The 16,268-nt window shown below is 37.7% G+C and overlaps 1 protein-coding gene across 2 annotated transcripts in view; it reads left to right on the forward strand.

Annotated features, from left to right (window-relative positions):
- The window catches only part of ANKEF1 (ankyrin repeat and EF-hand domain containing 1), a 73,311-nt gene extending 59,759 nt beyond the window's left edge, over positions 1-13,552 (forward strand). For both annotated transcript variants that reach the window (XM_045833338.1, XM_045833339.1), the window contains 5 exons: positions 2,320-3,142; positions 4,652-4,878; positions 6,102-6,268; positions 9,411-9,548; positions 10,420-13,552. In XM_045833338.1, coding sequence (XP_045689294.1) covers positions 2,320-3,142; positions 4,652-4,878; positions 6,102-6,268; positions 9,411-9,548; positions 10,420-10,578 — 1,514 coding nt within the window. In that variant the 3' untranslated portion in view covers positions 10,579-13,552. The remainder of the gene's footprint in view (positions 1-2,319; positions 3,143-4,651; positions 4,879-6,101; positions 6,269-9,410; positions 9,549-10,419) is intronic.
- The last annotated feature ends 2,716 nt before the right edge of the window (positions 13,553-16,268 follow it).

Consider the following 16,268-nt stretch of genomic DNA (forward strand, 5'->3'; position numbering starts at 1 on the left):
AATCTGTCACAATCAGCAGTTTATTCTGACATTTCATTTTTAACATGATGTATTTCTAAAAACTAAAGATCTGCCCAGATCGAGATAAACTTCTTCAACTTCAATATGTCAGTTGCTTCCTTACTGAGACTAACATCACCAAACATGTACTGTATTGTTTACATACTCCTGGAATAAAGTAATAGAAAGCAAATTGAGAAGCAAAGGGCCAGAGCTTTAGCCATGCTGAAGGCCTCACTCAATTTGTATAGAAAGATTTATCTTCCTGGTAGAATCATAAGACTGTGGTTTTCAGACAGATGTCTGAAAATATTTTGAGTTCTGTAGCGTGTTTAGAAGTACCACAAAATCACCAGATGCTATGTGGGTGATGCAATTCCATAGCAGTAGTTACCAGTTACATTTCTACCTTTAAAATCTTAGATCAAAGTCAATCACAACAGCAAAAAACATTAGCAATAAAATGTTTTTTTTATTTAAATGTTATTTAAATAAAATGCTCATTTCTGAGTAAACTCGATGGGGTTAGTCTCTTCTATACTTCAGTGTAAAGGCAGAATTCTTTTCCCACATTAACCTATTTTCCTCAATATGCTCTTCTTTTGCCCTGTTCCTGTTGCTGGAGCAATCTACAAGTCACTGTAAGCAGTGTGGGTGGCCATGTCCAGGGACAGAGGAGGGGAACATGGAGTAGTTCTCCTGAAGCACCCACTCCATGGAGAATTCTCCTTCCAATGGGCCTTTGGCTGCTTGGTGGTCTTCTAGCACCAGCCCCTAAAGAGTCGCTTGACCACAGAGGAACATAACTCACAAAGGGGGTGAATGGATCTTTATTTACTAATCATAAAGAAGGCGAGAAAGTCTCCCAAGTCAAAAAAAAGGAAACATGTCTTCAGATATTCCAGCTGAGATGTTAGTCTTTTATCTACATAAAGTTTCTAACTGCAAGGAGAAAACTTGGAGCAGAAAAAGGCATAAAGCAGCTTTAATAATCTTTGGATTCATAGTGCTGGGGTAAATATAGGAATGGTGTGGGAGATGGTAGATAAGCCCCCAGACACCCTGAATAAGCAAAAAAGCTCACTAAAAACAGCATACTTGGAATTAGTATGGAATCATTATGCTATGAAATTACACTATCAAGACCCCTTCCCAATAAGTTACTGTTCTTAAAACTGTCCGATATAGAAATTTTAGGGTATTGTCCCAATACGCTTTTTCTATCAATAATAAACTTATCAGCCTGAGTATATATTTTTAATTTTTAACAATACTAAAGGAAGTATTAATCTTGAAAAGCATTGGTGATTAATTTTCTTTTTGGCAAGGGATAAAACTGTAAAGTGTTGGAGAGGTATGTTTTATTTTTACATGCAGCTGCCTATATGTTTTGATTGCTACAAATACTGATTGGGTAGCAATTATTATTTTTGATTACATGATGTTGGCAAAGCAATAGAAGAGTCTTTTAGAGTCAAAACACTAGAAAGAACTTCATTGTCTGACATTTATATACATAATAAACTTTTAATGTCTCAAGACACTTATTAATAGACAACATAGCCTTCCTGGTAACACTAAATAGACACCCCCCACAACCCTGATTCACAAAGTTAATTTATTTAGAGAATACTTACCTGTAGTCTTGGTCTAATGAATTTAAGCAAGGAACCAAAAGGGAAAATGAATTTAATATATAACTCAATCAAATATAATACTGGAATCCTTTCAGATTGATGAACAAATTACAATTTTCTCTGTTAGGTTGTTCACATGACCTTACCACAAAACAGTAGATCTACGTATATAAATGAAATTAATTCCCTGAGAATACAGATAACATGTGATTTAAGATTGCACACAGATTTATAGTCATAGTCATTCAAAAAGAAACAGGCCATTGTTCAGCATTCTGAGTTCTAAAGGGCCATGTAAGCTGTCTGAATACAGCTTCTTTCCAAATCCCAGTGTCACCCTTACTCTTTTCCTGTTTGACGTGAAGACTCCTTATAAGGCAAGTACCCTAATAGGGTATTTGTTTTAAATATCTATAGGGATTAGTGTCCTGATCCTTTAGGGGCAGATAATATGAATTGGAAATATCTCTCAGAAATTCACCAAAGCAAAGCACAAAAATAAATAAATAACAGTTTAATTTTGTAATTATAATAGTTAAATGTGCTCATCTCTATATATGAGTAATTTAGGGACAAATTTTTGACTAATCATTTGAAATAGGAAAACAGTTGGATAAATGTCATTTGTAGAGCCATGTAGGTGCCTTGGTACCGTTTATAATAATGATGCTTCATGTTTTAGGATGTGACCTGAAATGGAAGAATTTACAGCATAAAACACCCAGGAATGTGGCTAAAGAAGGTGGCTTCAAAGCAGCAAGCAAAGAAATAAGGCGGGCAGAACGAATTGCTAATAAACTAGCCCGGCCAGGAGCCAAAGATCCTAACCCACTCTGGGCCCTTCAACTTCATGATTGGTCAGTAGAACACGAGACTTCCCTTCAGGGAGCTTTTTCATATGTGGACAGGGGGGATGGGACAGTCAGCAAGGAAGACTTTGTGATGGTGCTGGAAGAGAGGCAAGAGTTAGTCAACCCAGAACAGCTGCTTTCCATAGCTCAACTTCATGAACAATTGCGGGGAGGGGGGGTCAACATTAACGATTTCTTTAAGGGAACCAAATACTTACAGAAGTCTTATGTCTTGGGATCCTATGGGCCTAAAAAAAAGAAAAGAGGAATAGCCAAAAGGACAAAAAAAGGCAAGTTCGCTTTACCCCTCCCAATCTGCATCATTCCTGATGACGCATTTCCACGCCGGAGTGATGGTGGGCCACCATATTACATGATTGAAACCTACAAGAACATAACTGATTGCAGTCGGTTTGATCGGGATCATCCACCAGAACATCCCATTCAGGATGACTCTGCTTGGTACATTGATGATACAGAGAAAGCATATTCAAATATTAATTTTCTCACCAAGGCAGGAGACCTAGCTTCGCTGAAAAAGGCATTTGAATCAGGAATACCTGTGGATATGAAGGATAATTATTACAGAACACCACTAATGACTGCTTGTGCAAGTGGAAACATAGAGGTGGTCAAGTTTCTTCTTGAAAGAGGGTATGTTTTGGGGTGGGTGGGGCTTAAGTTTTCATGAGTCTTCATATTTCAAGGAAATGAAAGGAAAGCTAAGATATATTCAACTGCAGAATTTTAATTGCACAAGAAAGTGCTTTACTACTGAAGCCTAGACTATAGGTGGATCTTATATGGGATAAGATCCTATGAGATCCAAAAGATCCACTTATATAGGTGGATCTTAGCCTGGGAAACCAGGCTAATGGGAACATAGGAATGTGTGTACACAAAGATGGCTTGCCAGTAGCACCTACGCACAAAGTGAAGGCCAAGGGGTTTTCACTCTGGGCGTAGAAGAAGCCTTCTGATTGGGTATCACTGGCTTCCCAAGAGAAGTTATTTCGGTCTCAGTGCCTTACCTAGTTGGTGTGGAGTTGCTTTTCATTTTATTTTAAATTTTTAAAAACATTGTGGTAAGAACATTACATGAAATTTAGCCTCTTAATAAATATTAAGTGTCCAATATAGTCTTATTAACTATAATGAGAATATTATATAGTAGATCTCTAGAATTTATTCATTTTGCATGGAGACACTTTTTAATCTGCCTCTTTTTATGTGTGTAGGGAAATCCCAACAAAGTCCAACAAATGGGATGTTGGCTATAATGATTAAGGACATGTTGGATTCCTTTCTCCAGAGATACCATTTTTTTTCCTTGGTTAATATATAAATATCTTTAAAATATCAAAGCTTAATATTTTCATTTGACTTTTTAATCTAAAGCAATTACTTGGATTTAAGTCCTTCTTTTACCACAACTAAATAACCTGGGATAAGTTTCTTAACCTTTTTGTTCCTCAGTTTCTCACTTTAATAATGGGCCCCTAATGGGACCCAGGTCATAGAATTTATTGAAGATAAAATTAGTTAAAATATGTAAAGCACTTACTAGCACAGTAATTGCATACTTGATAAAAGTATTGTTACTATAAATATTTAATGTCAAAAAAGATTCAAATTTGTATATTATCAGAAGAGAGTATAAAGCAACTATGAGGATTCAAAGTTTTGGGCAGTGAATCTTTAAAAGGGACTAAAATTTAAAATAATGCATTTACATAATAATACATAAAATTTGAAATAATGCTTAGAGTTTTAATGAAGGTGCATTTAAAAAATTTATAACATGCAGAAATAGACACAAAATGGAGTAGTATAACATATTTCCTGTTAGCTTTTATCTTCATTGGATTTAGTTTTACAATTTTTCTTGATTCTAACCTTTGCAAAATTATAACCCCTAGGACCTTAAGTGCCTTTTAAAACTAAACCAAATGTATATGTATACACAAAGTGAAGACTGCCAGCTAATGCAGAACACTTGTCAAGAAAAATCATGACACAGAGTTTAATTTTACTTAGAACTTTACTTCCTTGGTTTATATTTGAACAACTTGATAAAACTCTAAAAGACTTACTTAGCATTTTTAGCCTCCAATTCTTGGAATAACCCATATTTTTAGCTTGTGCATCTCTCTTACCTTGTAGGGCTAACATTAATGCTACAGATAATTTTCTGTGGACTCCACTCCATTTTGCATGCCATGCAGGCCAACAAGATATTGTTGAGCTTCTTGTTAAATCTGGAGCCATCATAGATGCAGTTTCACTCAACAACTCAACTCCTTTAAGTAGAGCCATTGAGAGCTGTAGACTGGATACTGTCAAATACCTACTTGATATTGGTGCTAAATTCCAGTTGGAAAATAGAAAAGGTACGTGTTCATCTTATTGATGGTTAGGGTTAGGAAAGAAGAATTTATGTTTGATTTCAAACCCCATCTGATTCTGTTCTTATAGGGCCATATTTTCCCCTGAATTACTGCTGCAAACGTAAGCCTGAGTTAAATATTATGGAAGTTTGTCTTATTAACTCAGTTCTTTGCAAATCACTGGTGTTAAAGGGCCAATTCTTTATATTTACAATCTTTCATGGACTGATACTTTTTCAAAGTACAATAAAAAATTGTTTACTAAGAAAAATGAAGTCATAAAAAGCCCACAAAATATAAACTCACACTTTTTAAATTAGATTCAAATGACAGAAACCTCTTCTATCAAATGCTGTAAAAAATTCTAAATAGTTACTCTTAATTCCTGAGCTTATTTCATTGTGGACCAGTACCATGTTGTTTGTGGACTTTACCCATGTGTAGATCATACCTTGAGTTAGTCATCACATTGTTTTAACTGTCAGCTTCTAATAGCTGGCATAGTTTAAAACTTCTGCATTTGGATTTCTTCTAAAGCTGGACAAAGTCATTTCTGAACTGAGGCTCTCTTTAGGAAGTAGATGGAAAGTGTACCTTATAAAAATCACAAATGAAGAATAAAAATTCATTTGATAAATATGTGAGCTCTTTGCTTGGAGTTACCATTTTCTTATAGTGGAACTCATTGCTTCCTTTCAGTGGAAGAGTACTGTACCTCTGGCTGCTCCAGGCTGTCTCTGTAGACATGGGTAGTATTGTGGGAGTCCTGCCTGAGGACATTACAGGTGTCATAAATTCTATCCACCTGCATAGAGCACTTCTGACCCTGGGGGTCCCCAGGCCTTTTAGAAGATACCTCCTTACACCATGGAAAAGGGAAGACAACATAAAATTGTCACATGAAAGGAAATGTGCGCAGTGTGGAATGAGAACCAGCAATTAAATATTCAAAATGTAATCTGCCACTATTTCCTATTGATTTTTTAAGAAAGATGCTAAAAAAATTAGTAAGAAAAATTGATTTGCCAGTAACTGACATTTTAATTATAAGATTTTAGAGCTGGACCCACCTTTGAGAATGTCTGATCTAGCTCTGTGACCTTACACATACCATTTGCTTTAGAAACATCCTTACTAAGACATGCTTAGGGATGATGTGCTAAGGTTTTTCTATATGGTATATTATTAATATGCTTATTATAGTTTGAAATTTTTATTTTAAACAGGGCATACTGCCATGGATGTTGCAAAAGCATATGCTGACTATAGAATAATTGATTTGATTAAAGAAAAGCTAGATAACTTGCCAAAACCAGCAGAAAACCAAAAACCAAAAGGCAAGCCACCTCTTAAAGTGAAAACTGAAGGCCCTGAAATTAAGAAAGAAGGGGAGGTAAGAAAAGTAATTGATTATCCATTGGTAACTGAAATGTCTTAAAAACTTGTTGGGGAATGGGGCAGCATTGCATACTGTTACACAATATGGGCAGAATAACAGGCAGTCTATATTTTCAGCGCCATTATGCAATACTTAAGAAAAATCTAGCAAGAAAATTCCTATTACTGAAGAATCTGAAAAGTATTTGTTGCAAAGAGAATTGTACAAAAACCAAGTTGGTTCAACAATTAGAATGTTGAAAAAAGAACTGATATTGGATATATGTATTGGGTATATACATATTTATATAATATATGTATATTTATATGTATATTTGGTCCTGTGTTATACATATTTGATGAGATGGCCCAACAGGGAAGAGGATAATCCTTGTGAGGAATGAAGTAAAACATGATTTTCCTTCATTTTGGCCTTATATACTTTCATTACTCATCTTATACCACCCCTGCTTAAGGAATTTTAATGACTGAACCCTGAACCCTGAGATATAGGGATACTTGTAACTTTGGATATCATGCAGTAAGACTCTAGAAGGTTGAGGTTGTTGCTTATGGGGATTTCTGAGACATCAAAAGCTTTGTCATTAGCAGGGAAACTCTAGATGCATTTCCAAACTAGAAGTTTCTTTTAGGGGAGCAAAAGGATCCCTGGGAGATTCTTGCAGACACCTGACAATGGATGAAATTTAAGAAGGAAAAGCTTTGATGTTATCAAACAGAAAATAAAGGAATGTAAGTGGTAGGAAATGGATAGAGTGAAGAGATTATAGGCAGACAGTAGAGAGTAACAAACATGGATGACAAGATTAAGAATTGGCAGAGGTGGAACTTCCAGCCAAGATGGAAGTGTAGGTAGATATGCTTCACCTCCTTGCACAACCATAAGAAGGATCACAACTAATCTCAAAACAAAAAACAAGCAGAACTACCAAAAAATAGAACTGCAAAACTCAACAACCAAGGATTTAAAGAAGAAACATTCATCCAGATAGGTAGGAGCAGTGGAGCTGGGAAGCTGGGGCAGAGAGGACCCAGTGTGGCAGAGGTGAGGCAGTTGTGGCAGTGGCCAGCAGAATGGGTGGTCCCGAATTCTCATGTGGTGGATAAAAACTGGGAGGGACACCTGGGGAGCAAGTGATCTCAGCCCCAGGCCAGATGGCACAGCCCAGGGGTTCAGCACCAGGAAAAGTAAAGCCTTGTAATTTCTAGCAGTAAAAATCAGTGGGGGTTAGGGTGACAGAAAAAACTGCCAGTCTCTTTGGAGAGTCCATTTCAAGGACCCACATGGCCCTAGGACATATGCAAACCCACCCACACTGGGATTCAGCACCAGGGCAGCAGCTAGAAGGGTGCCAGTTGCATTCAGGAAGGGGAGGAAATGACTGGAAATGGGGCAAGAGCTGAACAAGTGGCATTGTCCCTTCTCTGACCCCTGCCCCACATACAGCACCACAGAGTGATGAAGTCGGTAGCCCTGCCCTGGCAAATACCTAAGTCTCCACCCCTTACAACATAACAGATGCACCAAGACAGATAGTAGAAGCAGTTCTACCTAATATACAGAAACAAACACAGGGAGGCTGCCAAATTTAGAAAACAAAGAAATATGGCCCAAATAAAGAAACAGATCAAAACTCCAGAAAAAGAACTAAACCAAATGGAGATAGCCAACCTATTAGGTGCAGAGTTCAAAACACTGGTGATAAGGATGCTCAGAGAAATCATGGGGTATGGCAAAAGCATAAATGAAGAAATGGAGGCAACATTAAGTGAAATAAAGAAAAATCCACAGGGAACCAACAGTGAGGGAAAGGAAGCTGGGGTTCAAATCAATGAATTGGAACATAAGGAAGAAATGAACAGTCAACCAGTACAGAATGAAAAAACAAGAATTAAAAAAAAACAAAAACAAAGACAGAATAAGAAGATTCTGGGACATCTCCAAATGTGCCAACATCTGAATTATAGAATGCCAGAAGAAGAGGAGGAGCAAGAAATTGAAAACTGATTTGAAAAATTAATGAAAGAAAGCTTCCCTAATTTGGCAAAGGAAATAGACATACAAGTCCAGGAAGCACAGAGAGTCCCAAATAAGTGTGAACCAAAGAGGATCACACCAAGGCACATTGTAATTAAATTTCCAAAGTTTAAAGATAAAGAAAGAGTCTTAAAAGCAGCAAGAGAAAAGCAGAGAATAATGTACAAAGGAGTTCCAATAAGACTATCAGCTGATTTCTCAAAAGAAACTTTGTAGGCAACAAGAGACTAGCAAGAAGTATTTGAAATGATGAAAAGCAAGGACCTACATCCAAGATTACTCTGTCCAGCAAAGTTATCATCTAAAATGGAAGGGCAGATAAAGTGCTTCCCAGATAAGGTCAAGTCATCATCAAGCCCTTATTATATGAAATGTTAAAGGGACTTATTTAAGAAAAAGAAGATCAAAATTATTAACAGTAAAATGAGAAACTTAAACCTATCAACAACTGAATCTTAAAAACAAACAAACAAAGCAAACACTTAGAACAGGAACAGAATTATAGAAATGGAGATAACATGGAGAGTTATCAGGAGAGAGGAGGAAAGGGGAGAAAGGGGGAAAAGGTACAGGGTTTAAGAATCATAAATTGTAGGTACAAATTAGACAGGGGGATGTTAAGAATAGTATAGGAAATGGAGAAGCCAAAGAACTTATGTATTACCCATGGACATGAACTAAGGGGGGAACTAGGTAGAGGGAAGCACAGTGGAAAAAAATTGGGACAACCATAATAGCATATTCAATAAAATATACTTAAAGAATTGCCAGAGGTGAAGGAAGTCAGTCAGCTAAAGCTCCTACTATGTGCACCACTACCATTTTAATAATTAATGAATTGTTTTAATGAATTGCCACAGGTCAAGGATGGATATCATGAAGACTTATGAGATCTGCCCCTGAAACTACTAATTAAATAGAGTTAAACAAGGCAAACTAATTTTCTCTCCTTACCCAAAGTTAAAATAATATTCCACTTCATTTCAAGTTACGTAGTAGCATTTTTTGTTTCTATTTTTCTGAGATATAGAGCAACATGTAATATTAGAGTATCATAGGTTTATGAAATTCATAAGGATCTTTTTTGTCTTGCTTCCAGGAACCACTTTCGCCAGTTTATACTGTACCAACCATACTGGAGGAAAAGAAAATGCGTAAGGATAATGTGGTTCATCTCAATTCATTGATTACTAGTGGTCACACCAAGAAAGTAGATATCACATTTATTCCACGGAGGGTAAGTACTTCGGAACGATTTTCATAACATGGTATAAACTCATAATGTCATTTTTCAAATACTTTCCATGCAGATTACCCAAACAAATGTCCAAATGATATTTTTCATAGTTACTATTTGAAGGTGTCCTTTTGCCGGGTCCTGCTATTTATGACTCATTAAGTCCAACTTGTTTGGCTCCAACTATCTGGTTTCTTCTATTACTATTTTTATTTTTACATTTTCATTTTTCCTCAAAAGTTTAAAGTCTTCTTTGGTCATTATCATTCCCTATAGCCATTTAGTCACCAGGTGCTATAGATACTTTTTTTTAGTACCTTAGGTCCAACCCTTCTTCCTTGTACTTGCTACCACCAACTCCTTAATTTGTAGGGGTTTCCCACGAATTAAGAGAGGATTTATTCAGTAGCTACCTAAAGCATCTACAGTAAGAGGTAGAAGCATCTTTGGAGAATAAGAGTGATCCTGGCGATGCCCATCAAACCATGCTGAAAGAGAGACCACCAGCTTTCTCTGCCTTCTACTATGAAAATAATTTTGATTTACTCATAAGATATAATGGTAGTAAATCCAAATGATCCTCTAATTCCATTGCTTTCTGGTTTTGACATCCTAAAACTGAACAGTACCTGGCTCAAAGGTCATCAGACAGGTAATTGAAGAACAAACACTTCAGTTGTCCAGATAGTCACCATCAGAAACAGTGATGCCCATGTAACCACTGATGTTATGTAAAAGTAAAAAACAAGTTAAAATAGAATTAGAAGTAAATTTGATAGTTTCAAATTAACCATATTGAAAATTATCTGACTGTGGCATGTTTATTGGCTGTCATACTCATACCTGCTCTGGATGTGGTTGTTTATTTAAGACCTGGAGTCCTGAAGCCACAACGGAAGAGCTGATCAGAAAGAGGGAACTGCGGAGGGAGAGGTTCACTTATGAGGTGGACTTTGAAGACTTCATGATGCCCTTTCAGAAGAACATCACAGAGAAAGCTCAAGCATTGGAAGCTGCTTTCAAGAACTAAATCACAGAAGTTGTGCCTTGTGTTAAACATTTTGAGGCCCAGAGATCAAACTTTGGAGGAAATAAATATTTCCGTCAAAGCCAAAGCAATCCACAGCTTAAGTATTTGTAACCAAATATTTGTTTTTGCTTTAACAACTATAAATAGTATAAGCTGTCTAGAAAAGGTGTGTTTTGTTTTACAACAAATTGCATGTCATTCTGGGTAAATTCCCCAATCATCTTTAAGATTATAGTGGAATAAATGGCATTTTGGTTATAAACATAACTTTATTGTCAGAAAATTTACCAAATATACACCATTGTGTTTGCTAAGATATAATTCTGGAAGTTGTTGTAGACTATTTTAATATTAAGAAAGAGAAGGAATTTTTAGTGTGTTAAGGAAGAAATTTGTTTCTCACACATGATTGTAAGTGATGTATATTGGGTTAAGTAAATGTTGACACCTCTGGCAGACACTGTCTGCACTCCAGCCATCTCTCCTCTGCTTTGGGATTGAGGCAGTCTCAGACCTGGTTTCCAGATGCTGGATTGCAGCCTCTGACATTTAAACTTGTACAGTAGGGGCCAAAGTACAGGGTCATGAGCACCTCCTGGAAACAGCTCTCAAGCAGTGACTGAACAGATGCAGTGTATTAAGTCCCAGTTCCGTCACCATTCTGGTGAGATTATTCTAAAGGACATGTTCTCACTAACTTCCAGAGCTCCCCATGGGGATTAAGATCAAGATGCCCACAGTGGTGATTTTGTGTGATAACATGCCCTTTATTGGACATCTTTTCTTTGCTGTTTCCTCACTTTTCTCCAGACCTTCTGGTCTTTGTTGAGATCACCTCCCAAATACTTATACCTAAATTCTTGTCTCAAGGTTCCTTCTTTAAGGACTCAAACTAAGACATCTATGGTGTTATGATTCTAAGTCCCCTAGCAAATATTTTTAAAATACATTCCCTTAGCTTCTGTTTGCAACAAAATAAACATTTCCCCGACTTAGAGGATTTGTTCCCAGGATCTTAAGCATTTAAGAAACAGTTCAAGTAGTATTCATATACTACTTTAGACAAAATTTCCACATGCCATAAAATATATATGATAGGGAATGACTAGGTATTATATATGACTTTTCCTTAAGGCAAGTATCTGTGGGGCAAGGGAGAAGGGCAGATTTAAGAGACCCACCATAAAACCTTACAAATATCCTTTGGACTTTGGGTCTGCAACTTGACTCATACTTGGGAAAGAGGTATGTTAGGATTCTACTGAAGAAATAGAGTCAGTAGGCTAGAACAGGTAGGTAGGGAGGTAGGGAGGTAGATAGAAAGATAGATATTGCAAGGAGTTAACTTACACAATTGTGGAGCTGGTAGGGCAGGCCACCAGGAAGGATAGGCCAAAAACTGTTGGACAAAAGATGTCCCTACAGTTCACAAGTAAAATTTCTTCTTCCTCAGGGAAACCTCAGTTCTGCTCTCAGGGCCAACTGATGGGATCAGACACACCCAGATTATTGAGGATAATCTCATTTACATAAAGTCAACTAAACGTAGATGTTAGTTGAATGTATACTACATTCATAGCAACACCTACAGTTAGTGTTTGATTAACTAGGTTCTATAATGTAGCCCAATAGAGACATAAAACTGACCACCGCTGGAGGTTTAGTAGTAAGTAAAAAGCTAGTGGAGGCATTACCCATACCAGGAGAGGCAATGAGGGCTGGGCAGGAGCTCCAATAGTATCCACAAAAGCCCCATTGACAGCAAGAGTCCACTTTAGAATCTGCCTTAGCAGAGGGCACAACTCCAGGTTACAACTGTTAGGCACATACATGAAATCCCTTTCCTTTAAACCCTTTACTTTCCATGTTAACAAGCTAGTGAGTCTGAGAGGAGACTGGATGACTGAGTGAAGTAGCTATTCAAGCCCATCTTTTCCTCAGGCAGGCTTGAGCTGGGATTGCTTGCACATTTTATAATATGGAGCCTGGACATTTGTTATTAGAACTTAATTTTGTTTTATGAAAATTTTTTGATGTTTCTTCATTTTTAAATTTTGACTTAATGTCAGATTTACAGAAAAATTACAAGAATTGTACAAAGAAATTCTGCATATCCTTTACCCATACTACATAAATGTTAACCATCCACTTTATTTCTTCCTTTCTCTACATATATATGTATATGTGTAATTTTTTTCTGAACTATCTTCAGTTGAAAACCTGTAAGTTTTTAGTGTGTTTATCCATAAAACAAGAACATCCTCTTATGTAACCATATTATAATTGTCAGTTAGGAAATTAATACTTGAATTAACTATATATTTAGTCTATAGTTCTTATTTTGCTATTCGTCCCAATAATATTCTGTAGAGCAAAGAAAATCCCGGGTCATGGGCTACATTCAGTTGTCACACTTCTTTGGTCTCTTGTTGCTTGTTTTTAATTACATTGGTATATTAGAAGAACTCAGGCCAGTTATTTTGTAGAATGTCCCTCAGTTTTTGTTGATTTTAGAGAGAGGGGGGAAGGGAGAGAAAGAGAGATCAATTCATTTTTCCACTTGTTTATGCATTCATTGGTTACTTCTTATATGTGCGCTGACGGGGGACTTTAACCTGCAAGCTTGGCATATCTGGATGATGCTCCAACTAATTGAGCTACTTGCCAGGGCCCAAAAATGTCCCTCAGTTTTGATTTGTCTTGTATTTACTTAAATATACTTTTAGGTGATGCATTTTAGGCAGAAATACCACAGGCCCTTCAAGTACAAATTATACAAGGCACCTGATATTGAATGTGATGTAAACTTGGTAAATTTTATCCTTTGGTTAAAGTGGTGTCTATCTGATTTCTCCACTGTAAGGTTATTTTTCCCTTTGTACTTATGTATTTTATGGATAGAGCCTTTGAAACTATGTGAACTTCCTGTTAGTCCTATAACTTTCATCCCTTAATTTTAGCATTTATGAATAAACTTGCCTGAAATAATTATTAGTGATAGTTGCCAGATTTTCTAATTGAACCATTCTTTCCACATTTCTCAGTTGACTTTCTATCATTGGGCAGAACTTTCTCCTCTTTCCTATTAATTTATGTATTTAAATCAGTATAGACTCATGCATTCTTTTGTTTGTTTAATGAGCTATAATCCCTCTCTCATTATTTTGATCCCTTGCTCTCATTATTTTGATGCCCTCATAGTTTATATTTTGATATAAAATATCCCAGACTTGGCCAAGGAAGAAGCCCCTGCAAGCTGGTTCCTGAGAACATGACATTTTGTTGACTAAAATAGTTAGAGGATTCCTGAATGTGAGGGCAAATGCATACCCATGGTTTTATTCAGGAACACACAAAATGAGTGTGCAACAGATTTTCAGAGGCTATAACTTTCTGCTATCACTATAATAAGTATACTTTCTAAATGCCAGTTTTATATATAGTGGTGTTCTGTGGTTACCTTTAGCCATTCGCAAACATAAACTGAGAGAAAGTGTTAATGTCAAGTCTTATTAATTCTCTTTTCTCTAAGTTTAACTAAACCTGAAGAGAGCAAAGCCTAAAGTCATTGGTGGCCTATTATGTGATCAGTGCTATTTAAAAAGTGGCCCTGGCTGGTGTAGCTCAGTGGATTGAGCGTGGGCTGTGAACCAAGGGGTCACCAGTTTGATATCCAGTCAGGGCACATGCCTAGGTTGCAGGCCAGGTCCCCAGTGGGGGCCACGTGAGAGGCAACCATACATTGATGTTTCTCTCCCTCTCTTTCTCCCTCCCTTCCTTGTCTCTAAAAAATAAATAAATAAAATATTTTTAAAAGATATTTTATTGATTATGCTATTACAGTTGTCCCATTTTCCCCCCATCACTCCCCTCCACCCTGTACACCCTCTCCCACTCATATGCCCCCCCTTTAGTTCATGTCCATGTGTCATACTTATAAGTTCTTTAGCTTCTACATTTCCCATACTATTCTTACCCTCCCCCTGTCTATTTTCAACCTACAACCTATGCTACTTATTCTCTGTACCTTTTCCCCCTCTCTCCTCCTCCCACTCCCCTGTTGCTACCCCTCCATGTGATCTCCATTTCTGTGGTTCTGTTCTTGTTCTAGTTGTTTGCTTAGTTTCTTTTGGTTTTGCTTTAGGTGTGGTTGTTAATAATTGTGAGTTTGCTGTCCTTCTACTATACATGTTTTTTCTTTATCTTCTTTTCTTAGATAAGTCCCTTTAACATTTCATAAAATAAGGGCTTGGTGATGATGAACTCCTTTAATTTGACCTTATGTGAGAAGCACTTTATCTGCCCTTCCATTCTAAATGAAAGCTTTGCTGGATAGAGTAATCTGGGATATAGGTCCTTGTCTTTCATGACTTGGAATATTTCTTTCCAGCCCCTTCTTGCCTGTAAGGTCTCTTTTGAGAAATCACTGACAGTCTGATGGGAACTCCTTTGTAGGTTACTGTCCCCTTATCTCCTTCTGCTTCTAGGATTCTCTCCTTCATTTTTACCTTGGCTAATGTAATGATGATGTGCCTTGGTGTGTTTCTTCTTGGGTCCAACTTCTTTGGGGCTCTCTGAGCTTCCTGGATTTCCTGGAAGTCTATTTCCTTTGCCAGAATAGGGAAGTTCTCCATTATTATTTGTTCAAATACGTGCTCAATCTGTTGCTTTTCCTCTTCCCCTTCTGGTACTCCTATAATTCAGATGTTGGAATGTTTAAAGATGTCCTGGAGATTCCTAAGCTTCTCCTCATTTTTCTGAATTCTTATTTCTTCATTCTTTCCTGTTTGGTTGTTTTTTTTCTTCCTTCTGGTCCATTGTATTGTTTTGAGTCCCAGTTTCCTTCCCATCACTATTGGTTCTCTATGCATCTTCCTTCATCTCTTTTATGGTAACCTGCATTTTTTCATGTAATTTGTGCCCAAAATCAACCAATGCTGTGAGCTTCCTGATCACCAGTGTTTTGAACTGTGCATCTGATAGATTGGCTATCTCTTAGTCACTCAAAAGGATGAACCCTGGGGCATTGATCTGCTTTTCTGTTTGAGACATGTCTCTCTCTCTCTCTCTCTTTTTTTTTTTTTTGGTCTGGTCACTCCTGCTACGGTGAGGGGCGGAGCCTCAGGTGTTCACAGGGGCTGGGCACCCCAGTCACTAGATTGTGACATTGTATGTGGGGGCGGGGGCGGGAGGGAAGAATGGCAGTAGCTCCGTTCTCCTGTCAGTCCCTTCCCTGGGATCCTGGGCTGCGCGCTCTGCCCTGGTCCACAATTGCCGCCTCACTGGGTCCGCCAGCTGCGATCTTGTGGGCCCCGGATGCCCTACGCACTCCCGGTTGCCTTATGTGCCCACTGCTCTCCGCTCTCTGAGCCGCAACCCGTGCTGCAACCCCCGCCGGCTGCTCCTCTCCACCCCTCCTACCAGTCTGGGTGAACGGGTCTACTTTAACTTCTCGGCTGTCCGACTTCCATTCAGATAAATTCTCTATCAGTTCTGGGTGTTATTCTGCCTCTAAATTGTTGTTCTAATCTTGGTTGTGCATGGAGGTACGGTGCGTCCACCTATACCTCCATCTTGCCAGAAGTCCCCTAAAAAATAAATAAAATCTTAAAAAAAAAAAGTGGTCCATGGAACAGTAGCATGAGTATCACCTGGAAGCTTGGCCCCACCCGCCCTCCCCCTCAAAAGAT

The sequence above is a fragment of the Phyllostomus hastatus genome, unplaced genomic scaffold (assembly GCF_019186645.2).
Source record: "Phyllostomus hastatus isolate PE091 unplaced genomic scaffold, TTU_PhHast_1.1 phas_contig_17, whole genome shotgun sequence".
NCBI classification, from domain to species: domain Eukaryota; kingdom Metazoa; phylum Chordata; class Mammalia; order Chiroptera; family Phyllostomidae; genus Phyllostomus; species Phyllostomus hastatus.